The 22472-nt window shown below is 42.2% G+C and overlaps 1 protein-coding gene across 1 annotated transcript in view; it reads right to left on the reverse strand.

Annotated features, from left to right (window-relative positions):
- The window catches only part of EFCAB7 (EF-hand calcium binding domain 7), a 333043-nt gene that overhangs the window by 120194 nt on the left and 190377 nt on the right, over positions 1-22472 (reverse strand). Inside the window, exon 7 of the mRNA XM_069232519.1 lies at positions 13223-13364. Coding sequence (XP_069088620.1) covers positions 13223-13364 — 142 coding nt within the window. The remainder of the gene's footprint in view (positions 1-13222; positions 13365-22472) is intronic.

A 22472-nucleotide genomic window follows, 5' to 3' on the forward strand; every position in this document is an offset into this window, starting at 1 on the left:
AGGGCATAAGATGCACCCTTGTTCGAACTGTTCTCCAAAACTCGTGCATCATCAAAGACTTACCCGCCCAGAATTTTAAAGAAAGAGCTGATTAAGTGTGTACATCACTTACACTGGTTGTTCAAAGTCACTTGCACCAGTCCTTTTGTTCTCTGATGCAGTGAGTATTCCTCTGACCCACTAGAAGGAGAAAGGGGCTGACGAAGGTGCAGGAAGTGCACCCCAATATAAATGTCCATTTCTTTGAAACCTGAATAGCACAGTTTTAAAACGAAGATTGAGATAGCATATGCATTACATTACTGATGCTAAGTATGTGTCACTCTCTGTCTCCTTTTGAGTCAATTAGGCTTACTCTTAACCCAAGGTGACCCAACTTAGCCAGAGCAGTGGGGCAGACAACTGCTGATCTTCCCACATCTGTCTATTCAGAGCTCAGCAGAACGCGAGCGATGGGAGTCAAACGGGGGTAAGGTGGTGTCCTCTGATCGCTGTTCATGGTCTGGGGTAGGCAGTCGGAGCCCAGAGGCAGAGCTGACACAGAAGCAAGGTGGTGGCAGCAGCAGTGAACAAGACTGTGACTGTATCTGTACCTCATGCTCTATCTCGCAACTGTTATGGATTATAAATTACCTTGCAATTTCACCCTACTTCCCGTCTAGGCACTGACCGTTCCTCAGTCTCATGTTTCGACAGTGTGCAGTATCTTTGGAGACACGAAAGGTAATGTTACTCAGCCATAATTGTTTCACAAGCAGCAGCAACGCATACCACTTCTGAGACCAAGCTGCGATCAATGAGCTTTACTTTGAAGGATTACATGGGTGGGAAAGGAGGAATGCAGCGCCAGTAGTGAGCATAAACAATCGCAAATTGACTTATTCTTTGTCATGCAATGGCAACAGAAGGATTTTTTGGCATGCATGATAATGGTTCCTTGTTTTCCATTTCCAAAAGCATAGAGTACCTGTTCATCTTTTTATGAAACTCCTCACCATTAAAGCCAAACGTTAAAAGAAAATATTTATTTTAATTTAGCATGTATTACTACAGTATATTTCAAGGTTTTCCCATTGGCTCGGTGGGTTTATTGACAACCTATGAGCAATAATGTTCATACCAAGATATAGAATTCATAAAGTTTTTTTTAAAAAGGTCATAAAGTTCCAAAACCAAAAATGAGAGAGGTCCGCAAGACCCTGTAGCTCCTGAAGATGTGCTATATAAATGCTTGAGTTTCCTTTCCTACTTGTCAATTCTAATCAAAGTGAAAAATATACTGGTGCATCTATTCCTTAATTTGTACCGGTTATTATCTTTCTATGGGTGTGATGTGGATGAAGGCACTGCATAAAGTGATTGTCATAACCTGGTACTTTGTGCCTCCAGAAAACGCGACAGAAATTGATTTAAAAAAATGTTGTGGAGGACAGAGCTTTAGAATTCATCTATATGTCACACATGTACATTCAAAATAGAGGACCTGTGATAATATAGAAGGACTACAGAAAAGTCTTTCAAACTATTTTACAGACCCAAGCTGATGACACAATTTGTGACCCTATAGAGCATTTATACTCAGAGTATGGCCCCAAAGGCAAAAGCCACAGTGGGCTGAATCAGCGCTAACAATGAGCAAGAAATTAAATAAACAAGCAAGCATTTATGTAAAGGTTAACTGAAATTAAAGAAAGGAAGTAACTAGCTTATCCTGCACTGTTTATCTTTAGAAACACCTTTATTTTTAAAGAAAAATTGTAAAAATATAATTAATTCCATTCAAAATTCAGAAAGCGTATTTCATTAACATATAAAACCGTTCCACCTTCGTACATCACATTTTATCAGTGCATTGAGAACTATTTGTTTTAAAAGTAATAGTTTTTAAACATGAATTTACAGTTGTTTTTCCCCCACCCTGACAACAGTGTCAATAGTGAGCTAAGATGCATGTCAGCTGTTAATAGCACCTAGTGGGTTCGGTTCCTGTTATACACAAACAACATTATAGTTTATAAAATCAAACACAGGGGAAGGTTTTACACATTCCACATCTTGAAGTCATGTATTTCGACATGCCTTTGTATGTGATATTGAAGAAAAAAAGGGAAAGTGGAACAAAACAATTGCCTAGGATCCACAATATGATAAAGTGGGGAAGCTGGGATTAATTCTAGGTTTCAGCTGTTATGTATTTTGCTTCCAGTACACCCACTTTACTGGCACCACTCCCTGGAACTTTCTCCTTCTGAGTGACACATTGCTGGCATCAATGCGGCTCTCGTCACATCATAGACCAAAAATATTGGCCCCTGGCAAAATGTTTGGGAGTACCCATGCTATAGGAGGTAGTAGGGAGGAAACACACAGATTTGAACAGCTGGCATGTTCACCCACTGAATTGGTTTTAGAGTTTATTTGCTTGCTTTGCACATTATTTTGGCTGCATTATCTTGTACTGGGCACAGTTCCGCTGCCCACACTGATTGATGTACACTGCACTTTGTTCTTAATCTTAAGGTTCCCCGGTCCGCCCCGGCTTACGACTGCTTATTTTTGGACCACAGTCGGCAGTCTACTCTCCCGACCCAGAGGGCTACTTAAGACGCATACTGGCGTGGGCCTGCCAAGGGTAAGCAAGCCCGTCTGAATGCCGCCAGCAGTCAGGAACCCTGTTCTTTTTTCTAGCAAGGTTAATGAAATGCCCCCCTAATGCTATAGCAATGCTGAACTAATAGATTCTAAGGATAAGGGAGCCCCCCCAGAGAACTCCTAGTTTGCTTTGTACCTCCCCATGCTTGTAGATGCTACGACTTTATGTCTGACTCGGCACGCACTAGTTAGATACACCACACTCCTTTAAAAAATCTTTTCTCACAATGCCTTAAACAATAACATTCCTAGACATACCTACATAACATATTTATATATATTTATACACACGCTATCTAAAATATACTATACAATGGATGGTGCAAAATTAAATCTATTTTGCCAATACAAAATATTGATATTTTGTTTTGGTTGCACACTAAATCTACCGCTGCGGGTAGATATATCGAAGGCTCAGATTGTTCTTTAGAGTCATTTTCTCCCTTTCTCAACACAAAGGTGTCTTCTATTTCTTCTCCGTGTATTCCTCCATGCACATTTTCCACCATACAACCATCCATTCCTTGTATACCCTCTTTATTGCGCTCAACCTCCGGCCACAACCAATCATAGCTAGTTGTTGACCCACTATGCAATTTCTCATTCGATTTCCACATTAAAATCTCGCTAGCCTTCCCATGTGCCACACTTTCCCATCACTCACAAAAGCTGAACATGTAAAGACCTTTTTCATTTGAAGAGGGTCGGAAAACTTGCTGTTTCCCTTTTTTGTTTTCCAACTCAACTGTACCTTCATCCAATCTCCAGGTGACAACTTAACATCTCTCACACTTCGGCTTTGATCATAGTGTTCCCTGTAAACCTTTTGCACGTTTAAAATACTGCACTTGAACATGGCATAGGACCACTTGCTCTGAATCTTTAAATTCATTAAAGCTCTATTGTCTTTGGTAAAAGGTTCTCATCCTCTGAGTATTTTGAAAGGACTGTAAACAGTAAGAGTAGGAGTTATTCTGTAAGCCCAAACCATACTTGTAGTTCTTTTTCCCAATCTATACCTGCATTTCTAGCTGCCTGTCTAGACCCCATAATAATTTGGTTGAATCGTTCAACAGCACCATTACCTGCTAGATGGTATACAGGGGTGTGTTTCCTTGATACCATTTCTTAACAGAAAGTTCTTCCACTTATCCGATACGAACTGAGGACCATTATCAATCAGCATTGATCTAGGAATCCCTTAGAAATATTCCAGACACAAATGAAATTGCCTCTGACGTGTCGATATTGCCACACACTTTAAATTCAGGCCACTTCGAATAAAGATCCAGTAAAACTATTACATACCTGGGTTCACCCAATGAATTCAGAACAGGCATCAGAATGTCAACAGCTAACTCTTCCCAAGGACTCTCAGGGCAAACATTTTCACCTAAAGCAGGTCCAAAAACCTACAAGGACTAGTCCGCAATGGGATACATCACACAAGCACGTACCATTCTTTCAATGCCACCATCTACTCCAGGCCACCAGTATGACATTTTCCCCCTTTTCATGCGTGATACTAAGAGTTTTTCCTCTAAGATCCCTGGGAAAAACCATCTTTTCACCTCTGATGAGGAATTCATTATCATTTACAGTCAATTCATGTTTAACTTCCCACCATTTAAGATATTCTTTGGGCAACTTAATTTTGCTCGGCCAGCCTCGGGTAACGTAGTCCATTACTGCATGCAAAACTTCATAATTACTATAGGCTGTTAACCAATCCTCCCTTCTGATAACATTGTTCTCCATGTCAGTAGAACAAGCGTCAGCATAATCAGTTAGAGCTACACTGTATTCATCCCATTCGCTTGCACTAACATTACACATGGGTAATGGAGAACGACTTAGGAAATCACCTACCCTATTTTTATGACCTGGTAGATACACTACATCATAGATGAAGTCTAATAATCTTAACGTCCTTCTTGCAATGCAACATTAATATCTTAATTAAGGGCTTATGATTTGGCCTTTAACGTAAACTTAGATCCCCACAAATATTTACTAAATGTTTCCATTCCCCAAACGGCTGCCAGCATCTCCTTTTCTATAACAGAAAACTTCCCTTCCAAGGCACGTGCAGCAAAAGCTATTGTGCATTCTATGCCGTCAACTGATTTTTATGTCAGAACTGCGCCCAGTCGTTTACTGATAGCGTGAGAAGTTAGAATGCTATGCTCTAGATTGTCAAATCCTTGTAAAGGAATAGCTGTGCAAATTTCTTGTTTAATATGTTCAAACTCTTCGTTCAGTTCTACATCCCACTTAAACTCTTGTTTGTTTTTAAGTAATTGCCTCAATTCACAGGTTTTAGTGGAAAAATGTTTAACACATTTTGCATAAAACCCCTACTGGTCCTAAGAAGGACCTCACGTCATCCTTAGATACTGGAGCTTGAGCCTCCCTGATAGCAGTCAAAATACATTTTTTTGGAAGAATATAATTCCTTCCAGCCTTGTGCCCTATACGTGACAGATTCCATAGAAAATTTACATTTTGTGAGTTGAGCAGTCAAACCATTAGCAGCAAGCCTTTCCATTACTAGCATCAATCTAGCATCATGTTCTTCCTTGTCCTTCCCCATAATGGGTATATCATCCTGGAAGTACTTGACACTTTCCATGTTACTAAATATCTTGTGCATTAACCGCTGGAAAACAGAAGCTGCGGAGGAGAGTCCAAACGGCATGTGATCAAATCTATAACACCCAAAAGGTGTAATAAAGGATGTTAATTTCTTACTTGAATGGTGTAGGGGAACTTTATGGTAGGGCGACATTAACTCTATGGTGGAAAACTACTGAATACCTTTAGATTTTGTTAATAATTCATTTATCTTGGGAAGTGGAAATGTATCTATTACTATGTTTTTGTTCAGTTCTCTTAAGTCAACACAGAGCCTGATTTATCCATTAGATTTAAGGGCTACTACCAAAGGTGCTAACCACTCTGCACCTTTTAGAGACTCTATTACCCCACTACTTTCCAAGCTATCTAGTCCTTGCATTATAGCTTCTTTCACTTTCATGGGGATGTTCCTCACTGTGTGGCACACTGGCTCAGCTCTTTCCTTCACCACTATTTTATGTTTAAATTTCAATAGTTTCCCAACATTATCTGAAAATACTTGAGGAAATGTCCTTAATAATTCTTCCCCTATATATTTCCCTGATTCCTCTAGTGACAATACCTGTGTTTTACTATTGGGGTTTAGTCTGATGCCTATTGCTCCCTGGTCTATCCACCCTAAGACAGATGGTCTCTTTCTGCTACAGTATCCCTTGTGCCTTCCTCCCTTAAACTCAAAAGTTAAAATTTTACATCCCAACACAGAGTTCTTCTCTCCTCTAAACATAACTGGGTATACACTGGAAGTTGATAATTAATTCCCTGGAATTTCGCAAATGTTTCCTTCCTAACAAATAATAATACATGGGGACCCTGAATCAGCTACAATTTGTATCTGTACACCTCCAATTTTCATGTCACACATTGGTTTCTTTTCAATTCAATTTTTTATTTATTTTATTATCATGTTATGGAACTCCTAAGAGGTCCACATGAATTCAGATACAAAATCATTTAAAAAGAAACAAACTTCCACATAAAATAATACGTATTTCTTAAAAAAGGGATAAATAGATAAATACATAAAACAGTGATTCGTTATTAATATACATATTTCAAAATATCAGCAAAAATGATTGGAAGAACTTAAAAATCCTGTAACAAAATCTTTCATTATGGGGGTATAACATAAATCCAGCGCTTCTCTGTGAGATCTAATATTAAGCTGTAAGAAAAGGGGTTTCAACCAAAGTTTCCTTGGAACGGCGGGAGCCGGACAGACAAATAAGACATGAGTAAGAGATTGTACCCCTTCTTGACACAGATCACAAACACTAGTAGAGGCACCCCACCGTGAGGTGAGATCTTTCAGTGGCAATCTATTTAGTCTAAGCAGGATACACAATTGCCTCACCCAGGATTTAAATTCCAGGTCAGATAGGGTTACACCCTTTTCATAGTTACCGAGGTAGTTAACTTCTCTAGGCCTCTTCTTTTACGACACACCTCCATATCCATCAAAATGGAGTCTAGCTCTAGCAGTTGAATAGCTTTGATGTAGTTTCTAAAGAATACAGAATTTTCCCTCAGATTGTTGAAGATCTCACCATAGGCCAGGTTTCTCAGTGTACAATCCTCACTATGCATAAGGTTATGTGCCCTTCTTATCACTGCCACAAGGCCTTGCACAAAGATGTTCTTAATGCCAAATTCGAGGCGTAATGCAGCCCCATAGATTGCATGGCTACCAGAGACCATGGATTCTTTTTCTTCCTGTCAAATCCTAACACAGTGTCCTCAATACTTAAAATACAAGCCTCACCTTCTGATTCATTGACATCTTTAGGACATTCATTCACTACACACTTAACCATTGAATTATTTACTTTTTTCCTACAAACTTTTGCAAATAACCTGAGATACTGCAAAAGGAACATTTCGATTTTATCGCCAGGCAATTTTGATCTCTAGCAAGGTGTCCTTTGTTCCCACATGTGAAACATTACAGTACGCTTGTCCTGCCAATATTTTCTTGGTCCTGTTTTATGCACAGAATTCTTTGTGTTATCTATTTTCTTCTCCTCATTTGTTACTCTAAATACCTATTCAACTTCTTTCCCATTGCTTAAAGCTGCCTTAGCAGAACTCTTAGATAGCTCCGCTTTCTTTACTATAGCAATTATTTCATTCATAGGAGCGTCTCCACATACCCATAACTTTTCAGGTACACTGGCATTTTTGGGGTGCATTATAAATTGATCTTGAATAAGTTTGTCGTATAGTTGCCCAAACTTGCAAGTAATCGCTAACTTTTTTAGGGCAGACATACTCTTCAACCGTTTCATCATTACTTTGTTTTGAATTTTTTTTTATCTGTCTATGGCTGCACAGACAATAGGTTGGTAATGTCTATCTAAATCTTTCAATGCATGTTTGAACACATCAGGATCATCACTTGCTCTTGTTTTGTTTTCCATTTGCCTAAACACTCTTTGTCCTTCAGGTCCTAGGCTATGTAGTATTATTTGTTTTCTTCTGATACTAGAACATTCTACACCGCTTTCATCCTCAATGGCAGCAATATAATTTAGTAAATAATCCTTCCAATCAGACCATTACCTGCTCTAGGAAGAAAAGGTACTGGAGGTGTAATCGAAAGTGATTGTGCACATATGCTTCCTTCATATCTGCGGAAATCCCAATAAAGATGTCTAAACACCCAACTGCACAGTACACTGGTATGCCTTAATTACACACTTTTTAATCCATTGCAGTTTACTTACACAGTAATAATTATATGTCTCAATTTCTGATTAGTGAAGCATATGGTGTGTGCATCACCGATGTAAGTATCTTGTTGTTGCTAACTGAATTGTGATGTCAGAGGCAAGCCCGTCAGCGCCCGTCCCCCTGGACCTCGCTACCCCGACCCCCCGAGGCAGCATTACTCCTCCACCAAACTTCACGCCCTCAACCCAGGAGAGCACCCCGCCTGCGCCCAAGCCAACCCCAAGCACACACACGGACCTTTCACATGTCATGCATGCCGCTTCTCCTGCACCCCCACAAACACCAACAAGACTTACACGCTCCTCACAAACACTAACACGCTCCACACCAACGCTAACATGCTCCACACCAACGCTAACACGCTCCACACCAACAACAACACGCTCCACACCAACAACAACACACTCCACACCAACACTAACACACTCCACAACAACACTAACACACTCCACAACAACACTAACACACTCCACAACAACACCAACACACTCCACAACAACACCAACACACTCCACAACAACACCAACACACTCCACAACAACACCAACACACTCCACAACACCAACACACTCCACAACAACACCAACACACTCCACAACAACACCAACATGAACAACAACAACAGCCCCCGCAACCACCTTAACTGCATACTCCTAAACACCCGCTCCTTCCACAAGCACGCCATCGAGCTCTGGGACCTGATCACAATACACTCCCCTGACACCGCTTTCCTCACGGAAACTTGGATGAACCCCTCATCAGAACCCGACATAGCCATAGCCACCCCAGAAGGCTACTAAATCGCTCGTAGAGACCGTATAAACAAAGCAGGAGGAGGCATTGCCATCATACATAAAAGCACCATCAAGATCACCACCAATACCCATGACACCCTACACAGCGCAGAACACCTACACTTCTTAATTCACATAAACGCCAACACCACCCTCAGAGAAACCCTCATTTACAGACCACCAGGACCCCACCCCCCTTTCTGTGACGCCATTGCTGATACCATCAGCCCCCACGCCCTCACCCCCACAAACTACATCCTCCTTGGCGACATCAACTTTCACCTGGAAAACACCCACGACCACAACTCCACAACCCTGCTAGACAACCTCACAAACCTAGGACTCAAACAACTGGTCACCTCACCCACTCACTCAGCAGGACACACGCTGGACGCAATTTTCACCTCCAGCAACCACATAACATTCACACACACCACCCAATTCCACTGGACCGACCACCACTGCGTCCACTTCTCCTTCATGAAACCCCCCCACCCACTACCGACAACTCACCACACCCTACTGCATGTGAGAAAAGATCCCAGAACACCTGAACGCCAAGCTCACACAAGCTCCACCCCCCAAAACCGCTGCTCACAATGTCACACAATGGCTTACAACCTGCGCAGACTCCCTCGCCCCTCTGAAAAGTAACACCACCACCCGTAACATCAAGACCGCCCCCTGGTTCACCACTAAACTCCAAGCCTCCAAGCATGAATGCTGCAAAACCGAGAAAGCTTGGCGCTAAGAACCCTCCATGATCAACTTCTCCACCCTCAAAACCACCATTCGCAAACACCACCAACTCATCCGGACCACCATAAGGGCTTACTACAAAGAACGCATAGATATTAACTCACATAACAGCAAGGAACTCTTTACCATCATCAACGAGCTCACCAAACCCAAATCCTGCACCATCGACCCCCCTCACACACAAAACCTTTGCAACTCCTTCTCCAACTACTTTCACCTCAAAATTTTAGACATACACAACAGCTTCACACCATCTGCACCCACCATCACCACCAACGACACGACCAACAACACCACACCCCCCCCCCACTCCAACCAACTGCACACCTGTACCCCTACCGACGACGAAGAAACCGAAAAAAACATGAACTCCATCCACTCAGGCTGCCCCACAGACCCCTGCCCCCACCACATCTTCAACAAGGCCAGCCCAATCATCGCTCCCCAGCTCCGCACCGTAATCAACAGCTCCTTCGACAACGCCACCTTCCCAGACACCTGCAAGCATGCCGAAGTAACCACACTTCTCAAAAAACCCAAAGCAGACCCGGAAGACCTCACAAACTACCGCCCCATTTCTCTTCTCCCCTTCCCCACCAAGGTCGCTGAGAAGATAGTGAACGCCCGTCTCTCTCACTTCCTAGAGGAAAACAACGCACTCAACGCCTCCCAGTCTGGATTTCGCAAGAACCACAGCACTGAGACCGCCCTCATCGCCTGCAAGAATGACATCAGAACCAGAGTTGACAAGGCCGAGACCGTCGCACTCATCCTCCTGGACCTCTACGCAGCCTTCGAAATGTTTGCCACCAAATCCTCTGTGCATGCCTTTTCGACGCAGGAATCTGACACAAGGCCCTGGACTGGCTCACCTCCTTCCTCGCCAAAAGAACACAGAAAGTTTGCCTCCCTCCTTTCCAGTCCCCAGCAACCAAGATCATCTGCAGGGTCCTCCAAGGGTCCTCCCTCAGCCCCACCCTCTTCAACATTTACATGGCCCCGCTCACCAACATCCTCCGCCCCCACGTAATCACCATCATCTCATATGCAGAAGACACCCAGCTCGTATTCTCCCTCACTAGGAACCCCACCACCGCCAAGACAAACCTCCACGCCGGACTCCTCGACACCGCCAAATGGATGACAGCAAGCCACCTCAAACTCAACTCCAACAAAACAGAAATCATCATCTTCGTCCCCAACAAGACAGTATGGGACGACTCCTGGTGTCCCACCGCCCTAGGACCACCCCCAACACCCTCCACCCATTCACCCAATCTGGCCATCATCTTAGATTCATCTCTCTCCATGGCCCAGCAAATCAACACCATAACTTCCTCCTGTTTCAACACCCTTTGCATGCTAAGGAAGACCTTCAAATGGATCCCCATAGAAACCAGGAAAACCGTCACCCATGCACTCATCAGAAGCAGACTAGACTATGGAAACGCCCTCTACGCTGGTACCACAGCAAAGCAGTAAATCAGCATCTCCCTCCTTCTGCCCTCCCCCCACAGTGCCTTGAGACCCTACGGGTGAGTAGCGCACTTAATAATTTTTTTGATTGATTGATGCACTGGTGTGCGCGTCACCAATCAAAATTCCTGCGTGAGATTGGCACTCGTGTAGGTGCCTGACTTCAAAATGGCACTTTGCACATGCGCAGATAAACTATACATGCCTAGGTGCCTGACCCCAAAATGGCACTACGCACGTTGAGTACGTTCCAGTGACGTGCGAGCATGTGCATGAAGCTTAGAGCGGTAGCGCTCCTGAAGTAGTACAGCGGAAGTTTAACATGTCACATGAAGAATGTTTCCTCAGGCTACTTTTTCAAATTTACATCTCACCGACAGTCACAACACCGCATGTCAGACAAGTAGTTAACCAGTAGCCAGCCTCCATAACATGATCTCCAATAGCTGCGGGAAGACGGAGGAACCAAGAAGGGTGCAAAGAATTTTGTCACTCCAAAGGTAGTTAAGTTATGACTTTATTGGAGAGCAGGTACATCTCTCACCTCATCTCACTTCAGCCTCCATCTGCTGTGTCGCAACAGTCACCATTCAATTCTCGAACGGAAGCTGTCAGACTCGGCACGTGCTAGCCAGATACACCACATCTGGAACCTAATCCTGAATCTACCAAAAACAGACTTTGCAATTGCATGTAGAAGGTAGCCTCCGGGATGATTTTGAATTGCCTACAACTAAATGGTGATAAGACAGTGATTCTGCTACTCAGTAAAGCTAATGCATACTGGCCAGACAGCTGGTGGCCTCCGGAACTGGGCATGCCCCTTTCCCTCTCCAAAAAGGTAGCGAAAAATCTTGGGATTCTGATAGATGGGAATCTCTCCCTGAGAGAGCAGATAAGTTCCACCGATTTTGCCTGCTTTTGGGATCATGTGCCTGCTCAAGAGGGCTGTCTGTGCAAACTAGAAAAACCCTCATTCAGGCACTAATTGTGAGCAACCTAAATTACGGCAACGCCCTGCTGGTTGCAGCGTATGAAGCACTTTTATCTAAACTTCAGGTGATTCATAACACAGCTGTCCACCTGGTCTGTAAACTCCTTCCTCGCAGTCCTTCTGAGCCCACTTTAAAATCTCTGCACTGGCTTCTGGTGAGAAAACATTCTCTGTTTAAGCTCCTTTGCCTGGTTAACAAATCTTTCTCTGGCAAGAGCCCCCTCTACCTACAAAAGAAACTGCAAAAGAAACTGCATAAGATAGGCCTTATCTGCCTACTTTCAACCTGAGGTCCAGAGGGCAACTCTTGCTACACCCATGCCAGATAAGCACGGTTAGATATAGTGGGCAGTCTTTCTCCTATTTTGCTCCCCACCATTGGAACACACTGCCACTACATATTCAGTCCTGCTCTGACTGCCAGTTTTAAAAAACTGCTTAAGACTTCGCTCTTCTGACTCATTCTCTAACTCCGTCTTCTTGTTGTGCACTTTACAAATCCCAATACCATAACATAACTATGTTAATGAGACATCAATTTCCACTGCCAAAATAGCACTGAATTAACTAGCCCTAACTGGGGTGGAGGAAAAGTCGATTTGGGCCAGCAATGCTACAGAACCCACTGACAAGGCATACAGCGTAATGTGCTTTTCTTGCAATAAATGGTTTTATTAGTAGCTTCTCAGAAAACATAGCACTTCTAACTGTCAGTATATTAAGAAGCTGGACTTCAAAGTAACATACTACGGTCCCTATTACAAGATGCCTGTGGAATACCAGTATGTCGGTAACTCCTGTTACCACACATATAGGAATTCCAATTTTTGTGGCTAACACCTCATTCCTGCTATTTTTCTCGGGATACTTTTGGCATTAAGCACCAAAATCCCCATGATATGCCTCATTTCCATGGGTGAACTCGTAACACAAACATCACTGTGACAACAGATCGAATATGTAAACAACAATGGAGAAAGTCTGATTAGTGTCAAAAGCCAAGGACACAAGGCAGAAACACCACTGCCATATTTTTGGGGAAGTAGAGGAAATTACTGCTTCTGGGATCACCCTCTACTACAGGGAGTCCTCCTGCAGCCTTCATACTCAGTAAAACCACTGTTTACGCTCTTGGTTTCAGAGCTCACAAACATGCTGTTTCAAAGATAAGTAATCATACCTTCTATTTGGCTCAGGTTTAAAGGCTGGATAGTGATATACATGCTGGACTTCTGTGGTATCTGTAGTTTGTAACGATGAGTGACTATTTCGCCATCCTCCTCTAAAAAGAAGCATCCCTTTGAATGTGTGTACTGCCACTCCTGTAAAACAGAAAAGAAGAAAATGACATGAATGTTAAAGTGAAAGGAGGTTATGAAAATATGGCTTCTCAAGAACAGCATGGGGTTCAAACCACAAACATGTGGCAAGAATAAGAAATCAAAAATGGACATCACCAAGTGAGTGAGTGGACTGATTTCTATATCATCCATTGCAGAACGAACCAACGTAAGGCCCTTGTGGCTATTGGGCTGAGATAGGGTTGGTGAGTGGGAACAGACAACGCTTAGGTAAGAAATGTCTTCAAAACCTTTTAGACAGTTGTGGACTGTAGTTGTGCTAAGGCCTAGAAAATGTGAGGTCCACAAACAACTTGGATACAAAATAGAAGACCTATGCGTCTAACACACTTGGTTCTGTGAAAAAAGAAATCACTGGCATTGAGGAATGATGTCTTGAGTTCTCACTGTGAACGGTCCTCCAGGACTACCTATACTCACATGTTGGTTACACCTCCCCTTTCTACGCATAAGGTAATGTGGCTCTCTCGGGCTAATTTTGCACATTATGAATACCCCATATAATAAAATAAAAAATGATTAGCTGCCAAGAGTAAGTAATTTTTGCTTTAGCAGCAAAAGGATATAGGAGGGAAATTTATATAGGAAGGAGTGTGTTTGCATTTAGGTACTTGTAGATCCCTGATACTTCAGGTTTTAAAATGGAGCACAGGTCCTTCCGTATACAACAAAATGAGGTCTTGTGATACGCCATATGAAGAAAGGAGAACACCATCAAAACCTTTTTTTTAGTATCTTCATACTTTTTGTCTATCCTAGTACATATTATTTATAAATAATATGCTGTGCTAGTGTATTACTGAGAGCTGTATCATGCATGACTAGCACAGGGTGGCCTTACCACTCTTGGGCTTTCCGTGTGTTACCACACTCTTCTTGGCAGTCCAGTGAATAATCATAGTCTGATTCATGGTGCACATGCTCCTAAAAGATGCTAAGAAACAAACTTCATCAGCACCTGGAAGAGATCCAATCAAGGCTAGAACTAGACACTGCACTCTGGCCCCTGACATTCTGATAAGTGTGTGGCTGTGGAGAATGGTCTACACCCTGGGGAATATTTTGTTTGAATCAATTTGATATTTGTAGGATTTGACTCGCCCTCCCATGACACTTCATTAGACTGCTGTTTACACTCAAGACTGATAAGGAGAAGATGCGCTAGAGACAGACCCAAAGACCGTGCTTACTACTACAGCTTCCACAATCCACCCATATCCATACATTTGCTAGGCCTGGGCACAATTTGATTATGCCGTAGTAATCTGAGTAATTTCGGTAATTTGTCGTTACACTATTGATGTAGAATTACCCCAAAAATGCACTTATGCCAGATCTCATAGATATGCATAATATGACACAAAACTCTTACCGCAGGAGGATAGGAACACAAACTCCTTCTGTAATTCCAGATAATCTCAAGTAATTTTGTGTAATTTCAAGTAATTACACTGTCGAAAAATTACACGAGATGCGCCCACCCCTAATTTTCACCTGAAAGCTTTATTTGAACTTACTTTCCAGAGCAAAACCACAAGTGGGTCAGGTCTTTCACTTTGGGGAAGGTATTCCTTTGAGATCTGATTACCTCTTGTCTTTATTAGTTTCTTTGATCTCCTGATTTACTCAGTTGATTCAATGGGTGTTTGGCTAACTATTCTATTGTAATCTACATGAATATTAATGAATACCTATTGATTGAGATAGCTATGTTATTTACTTCTAATGTTGATCTCTATCAAGGGCATCCTCATTTGATTTATGTACAATCTACTGTTATCCATGGTATAGTCAGGAGAATCCAGGCATAGGTAGTGATTAGAGTTGTATCCTTCTTTAACTGTCAAAGCAGGCTCAATCTGAATGGCGCTGCTTTGCACTGTTGGATTTAGGAACAACCTTGCAGTCAGTGAGAGTCCTGTTCTGTTCCGGTGGGATTTCCTTCAAATAGGAATGGCAAAAGATTTTTTAAGCACGTTGTTTCTATTTGTGTTGGGTCTTCTGAGGTATGTGCAGATGCTGTGATGTTCTAGTGTTTGGGATCTAAATACGATGGTGATACCAGTGAAAGGTGAGGGTTATAAATACACATTCCTTGCCTGGAGGGAAATGAACGATGCTGCTTGGCCTGTACCTGTGCTTAACACAACTGATGCTATTCACTTATCAGTCCTCATTGGTCATCCTGGAAGAAGTCACTTTCACTTAACTAATAAAAGAGACATATTTGACCACACCTGGATTGAAAAGCACCAAAAGTATGACTATACTGGACACAGGCAAATTGCTGTCTACATTTATGCTGATAAAATTCCTATTATTAGTCTTCCACCTTTGCTCTTGTTCCCCTTCCTTTGGTCTCTTATTTTGTCTGTTTAGCAGTGGCTGTCTCAGTGTTGTTATTCAGCATTCAACAGGTAGACATGCGACTATAACATTTTTTTTTATTTTGCATTTATCGTTGCTTTGTGCTTGTAACCATCATATTCCACAAAACTGTAGAGTTACATTTAAGAAAACATACTTTTGGAAAGTGAAAAAGTACAGTCAGTTAAAATGAGCAAGCATTTCAATAAAATACAAACCTGACAGTTAACTTTGCAACCAAATGTGACCACTAATTTAAGGCGACAAAAAACAGAGGGAATGCAATATCTTGAACCATAGCTTACGGGCAATGTAGATCGAGAGCCAGTAAGAAAACAGTACATAAATGCCAATTGGCAGGCAGGAAAAAATGCAAATGACTAGTGAATTTTTAACAACAGGATGGAGTAACCTTGTCTGCTAAAATAAGCTACAGTGAAATAAGTGGGCAGGGTAGACGAGGGTTACAAAGTTACTTGTCTTTTTACCAGAAAGACTCAACTTAAAGAGGAAAAGGAATCTGTATAAACAGTATTTGAAGAGTTTATTTGCTTTTTTTTTTTTTACTGTATTCAAATCACTAACGTTGTTCTAAAGTGACGTCCTAAAGGTGATACCATGTTTGGTGTTTGCAATCCTTCTTCTACTCAATGCACAACTAAAGGCACATTAAGGAGCTGGATAATGAAATAATAATCCATCATCTTGGGCTTTAGCCACTTGTCACACAATGATACCTTATGCCACGGGATAGCCCCAACATTATCTGAAGTAGAATTTTAAAGTAAAATAGGCTCAGGAATTGGGGAGTGGAGCTTGCCCGGCAGCAAGATGGCCGCATACTAACTGAGCTCTGCCAGCCACCATCAATCCGTAAATAATCTTGCAGCCACAGCAATGTTAGACCCTCCCGTTGTGCACCCCCGGTCACCGCAGTATTTCAGTGACCTATAAATAAGAGAAGAGGTGCACATATGGCGATCCTAAGACCGCGGTGGCTTTGAAGGCGAGGTGCCACTGCACAGTCCTGGAAAGGGGCCCCAGCAGCTCTGTGCCTACTGGGGCTGCTAAGTTACCAGAAAACGCTCCGGGCGGGCTGCTTTGGAGTTGGCGGCCCGATGCGATTTGTCAGGAGTGCCTACTGACGGGGAGGAGCCCGTGGGGCCCCGGCAGAGGAGGTATTGCCAGGTCAGTGCCAGTGCGTGACTGACAAGAACAAGCAGCAGAAAGGAGATCTGCGCAGGAAGGTGTAATATGCTGTGCATTCAAATGTCTTTTGTGATTAATGCATTCACTATTTTCTTTGTTGTTATCGTGTGTACTCTTTTCTTTTGATTCTGTGTTCTCGAATTCATGTGGCTTAGCCTAACAGTCCGTGTCGAGTGTTCCAGTCGGGTTATCAGTTCGTGACAGACTCTCGACACGGATGGTTGTGCTCTCGCTGTCATGGGTCCCATTTCGACCAATAAACCAACTTCAACTGAAAAGCATATTTAAGTGTCCTGGAGCGTTATTTCTTTGTTGACAGATGTTCACCCCCTCAACCCTACATCTTTTAGTACCAGGAGTGGGGTGTTTTCGATCTCAAGGAACGTTGCCGTGTCTGGGACCCACCGACCCAACCAACCGTCAGCCCAGAGGTTAGATGCGAGAAGCCTATTTTAGCGCAGGACGAATGAGAACGTGGAAGCGGTCATACGTGAGGCAAATTGTGGAGTTTTTGATATTTTTGAGTGTTTATGAGCCTGTTCAAGACTGTTCCGTGCGGACCGTTGGGTGAATGTCTGCGTGTTCTAACTCCTACCTGCTGCACGAGCCAGAGTCGAGAGGTGATCCTCGGAATTTTGTTCGTCACTTCATCTTCGGCAAGCCTGTAACCCGGGTTGGGGTACGTCACCTCAGTACGTTACGGCTCCCATTTAAGAGGACACACGTCATAGCAACGAGGAAGCCAGGAAGAGCGCGTGACTGTGCGTCATAGCAACGACGCATAGCAACAACAGGACGGCAGCAACAGGACGTATTGTGGCAACGACGCACAGCAACAACAGGACGGCAGCAACAGGACGCATCGTAACAACAACGCATGATTCCAATGTCAGGGGCACGCGTCACATCCAGCACGCAAAGAGACAACACGTGTTGCTGCTTACGTGTTGTGTAAAGAAAAGAGTTTCTTCCACATCTGTCAAACTATTGAATGTTGATGTCGCTTGTTTACAAATTTACGAGTCAAGGCACAACGATTACTACGATGGGTGCTTTAACTGCCGGCATAAAGTAGGCTATTTATTATTCAACTTCAGGACTAGACAGTAATTTTGTTGCTTGAACCCTCATCTTTACCTTTGATGGACTCATAAAGGAAGGGTCTTCTGGCATCAGCAGTTAATTCTTAAGTTTGACTTTTTGACTTTGGGGCAAATTCACACAATTATCTGTTTACTGTCTGTTGACTGCTCGCGTAACTGCTGTTATATGTGGATTTTGCTCTTCCAGTATTTTGGGTTAAGCACTGTCATATCATGGCCTCCTATCAAAATGTTATTCAACCTCCATTTTTCTTACAAAAAAATGGGAAGCCTGATTTAAAATGGTCTGAGTGGTTGAGGATATTTTAAAACTATCTTGTAGCCATTGATGCCCATGCGTTTTCGCCTGCAAGGAAAATGGCTTTGCTGTTTAATCACTTGGGTGTAGCAGGGCAACGTGTCTTTGACAATTTGCCACCAGTGCCTGCACCCCTTTCTGAAAATATATTGTGGAATGAGCACGAAGAAGGGAAAGCTAGAATGATGAGACAGTATGCGGATGAATCCAGTGTTTTATTGGAAAGATTCAATTTTGCCATGTGTAAACAGGCTGCTGATGAGTCAGTACAGGAGTATGGGGCCACACTGCGTGTGCTTGCAGCCAAATGTGATTTTGGTGCCAATGTTGATCTACATATTAGAGATCAATTTGTCTTTTACTGTTTTTCTAAAAAAATTCAGAAGCGTCTTTTAGCCTGTTGCAACCCGACCTTAGCGGAGACCACTGACATTGCTAAAAGTATTGAAAGGTCCATTGTATCTTCCAAAGCTTTATCCAGTCTTAATCATCACATGGGAGTTAGCTCTGTGGTAGAGGAAGAATCTGTTTGTACTGTCATCGACAAATCCCAGAAAAGTAAGAGGAATCTCAGTCAGAATGTCAGCATGCCTGTCTGTTTTAGGTGTGGCTCTTATAGTCACTTAGGGAATTGCCCATCTTGTCCTGCTTTAAACAAGAAATGTCGTAAAATTGGTCATTTCCAGAAAGTATGCAGGATGGGTAAACTTAAGCCAGGTTCAGGTACCAATGTATCCAAAAGGCGTATTAGTAATGTATACACCGCAGAGCCTGAGAATGACGTTTCTGAATGCATGAGTAGACTTTCTAATATTGTACTGACTGTGGGCACGCACAAAGATTTGAGTTTTGATGAGGTAAAAGTCAAAGGACCCCTATGTGAAGCGAGCATAGGTGGAAAGCATTTGATGGTCATAGCAGATTCTGGAGCCCCAGTGACCATAATTGCCGATAGGACATATTTTGCGTTATGGCCAGATTCGTCTAAGTTGCAGTGTCCTGACATCAATCCAAAAGCTTTTGGTGATCAGGATATAGATTTGTTAGGGTATTTTCCGTCAGATTTATCTATATTAGGAAGAATAGTACATACCAAAGTCTATCTAGCTGTCAATGGGAGAGACATTGTGGGTTGGAGGGATTTGGCCAAACTCTGTATTATTCTACGTCCTGGCCATTGCACACCGATTATGTTAGCTGATTTGCCGGTGAGTGGTACTCCTAGTTTATCGGTGTTGTCATCTGAGTCAGTCTTCTGTGATCTCAAACTTAAATTTCCCAAAGTATTTCAGGACAGAGTTGGAAACTTAAGGGGTTTTGAACACAATATCAAATTAAAGCAGGGAGCATCGCCCGTAATTCACAAGGTTAGACCAGTACCCTTAAGTATCAGGGACAATTTTAAAGAACTACTGGACAGATTGATTCAAGAAGGTATAATTACCCCTACAGACTCCTCTGAGTGGGTTTCACCCATTGTTCTTACAAAAAAAAGATCTGGGGACTTGAGATTATGCGTGGACTTGAGGTCACTCAATAAAAACATAGTAGTTGATTGCCATCCCCTGCCCCACATACAGGAGCTAATTACTAGCATTAGGAACTCGAAGTATTTCTCCACCATTGATCTACACTCAGCATATCATCAGATACCCTTGAGCAAAGAATCTCAATCCCTCACCACTTTTGTAACCCCTTTTGGGGCGTACAAATATCGTAGGTTTCCATTCGGCTTGGCGTCCGCATCCTCTGTTTTTCAAAAAATGATGGATTCCTTGTTCAAATAGATAAACAATGTGGTAGCTTACCAAGATTACATTTTGGTTCACAGTGTTACTACTGGGGAGCATATTGTTCTTTTGAGCAAAGTTTTTGACATACTACAATCACATGGCATGACTATTAAAGCAAATAAGTGTAAAATTCTAACTGAACAAGTAGAGTATCTTGGTCATACTATTTCAGCGGAAGGAATAAAACCAAAACTCTGTAATTTAGAAGCCATAAAAAATGCTCCTGCTCCTTCTGACAAGGATGCTTTGCGTTCTTTCTTGGGTTTGTGTGAATACTATGCCCGTTTCGTGCCTGGGTATGCTCTGATTGTCCAACCATTGAGGTCTTTTCTCAAGAAAGGCCAGAAGTTCATCTGGGACACCATTATGAATACCACTTTACAAAAGATTAGGGAACTGGTGTTATCTGCACCCTCTCTTAAATCTTTCATATCTGGGGGTGAATCTTTTATAGCGATAGATGCTAGTTTAAAAGGTTTAGGAGCTGTTTTGGGGCAAATTGTTAATGGAAGAGAGAATACAGTAGCGTTCGCTTCTCGGTCTCTTTCGGAAGCAGAGAAAAACCATAGTACAATAGAAAGGGAGGCACTTGCTTGTGCCTGGTCAGTAGAAAAGTTGAAAACGTACATATGGGGCAGGAAATGTGACGTATTTACTGATCATAAACCTTTAGTTTATCTCCTTAGTGGCAATGGTTTAGGAAAGGCTTCCGCTCGCTTAGTACGTATTCTATCCAAATTGCAAGAATATAACTTAAATGTCAAATATATTCAAGGAGGCATGAATGTTCGTGCTGACTGTCTGTCTCACATGCCACTGAAAGTTTCTGGAGATGAGACGGATTTTCAGGAAGATGAATGTGTGGTTGGCTTGGTGGAAGCTGTCTCAGCTTGTGATGGCAATATTACAATAGATGAGTGGAAAACAGCCATGTCCACAGACAAAGTATTGTCTTGCTTGGCTCATTTCATCAAATGTGGTTGGCCTACAGAGAAATCCCTTGATAGAGTCATGAGAACATTCAAGCAGGTATCGGGGGAATTGTCGTATAACAATGAAGTTTGCATGAGAGGAAACCTCTTCATTCCGCCAAATGATCTCCGCCATAAGATTATTAAAATTGCCCATCTAGGTCACTTAGGAATCTCTGCTACAGAAAAAAAAATTAAAACATCATATTGGTGGCCTGGCTTACATGAATAAGTTACACACTTTATTGATAATTGTGAACATTGCGTTGTATCAGACAAACACTGGAAGAGTTATACTAAACCCTTGCATCCTGTTCCTTTTCCAACGAAAGCATGGGATAGCTTAGCCATTGACTTTTCCGGTCCTTTCCATATTTTACCAAGAGAAATTAAGTTTCTTATTGTACTTGTTGACTATTACTCAAAATGGATATATTATTCCTTTGTTGAAACTGCTGACTCTGAGTCTGTTACAAAATTTCTGGAGAGACTTTTTTATTTAGAGGGTTCTCCTACTACTATAGTTTCTGACAATGGGGTGCATTTTTCATCTCACAAAATGGAATCCTTTTTCAAGAGGTTTGGTGTTAAGCACTCACAAGTAGCACTCTATAGTCCCTCTTCGAATGGCTTGGTAGAGAGGGCCAACCGCATTTTGAAAGAGGGTATTCAGACAGCTATTGCCATAAAAAATGATGTTGCTCATTTTCTACAAGAAAAGATTTGGGCATACCATACCATACTACGTCTCATTCTACCACAGAATTAACTCCTTTCTTACTTCTTAGAGGAAGGGAAGCCACCACCAACTTGACTCCCACATGGCTTCTACAGAACAGGAAATTTAAGAAAGAAGGTGAAGGTTTGATAGACTTGGATAAATTAAGATGTACAGTAGAAAAGAAACAATTAGCACAGAAAGAAAACTATGACTTCAGGAACAAAGTCAATGATATCAACATAGACACAAAAAAACTAATAAAATAATGAAGGGGGAGTCCAAGTTCTCTTTACCTGTTAAAGTCATTAAAGCTAATAAAAACTCTCTTTTATAAGAAGGGAAGGGATGGTGGAATAGGAACGGCGTTGTTCCGGATTCTAAGCAACAAACCAAGATATTTAGTAAAGTTTACTCAGAGCCTGAGTCAGGTATTTCTGCATTTCCAAATAGTTCAGATTCCTCAGATTTTTATTTCAGTGAAAGTGATGTACATGATTCATTTCGTGCTTTCTTGACAACGTCAGACCCTACACCATCTACATCGGCACAGTTTTCTTTAGAGACTACGTCAAATACTTCAACGCATACCGAAACCATTCCAACCAAA

This window comes from Pleurodeles waltl, chromosome 4_2 (assembly GCF_031143425.1).
Source record: "Pleurodeles waltl isolate 20211129_DDA chromosome 4_2, aPleWal1.hap1.20221129, whole genome shotgun sequence".
Lineage (NCBI taxonomy): Eukaryota > Metazoa > Chordata > Amphibia > Caudata > Salamandridae > Pleurodeles > Pleurodeles waltl.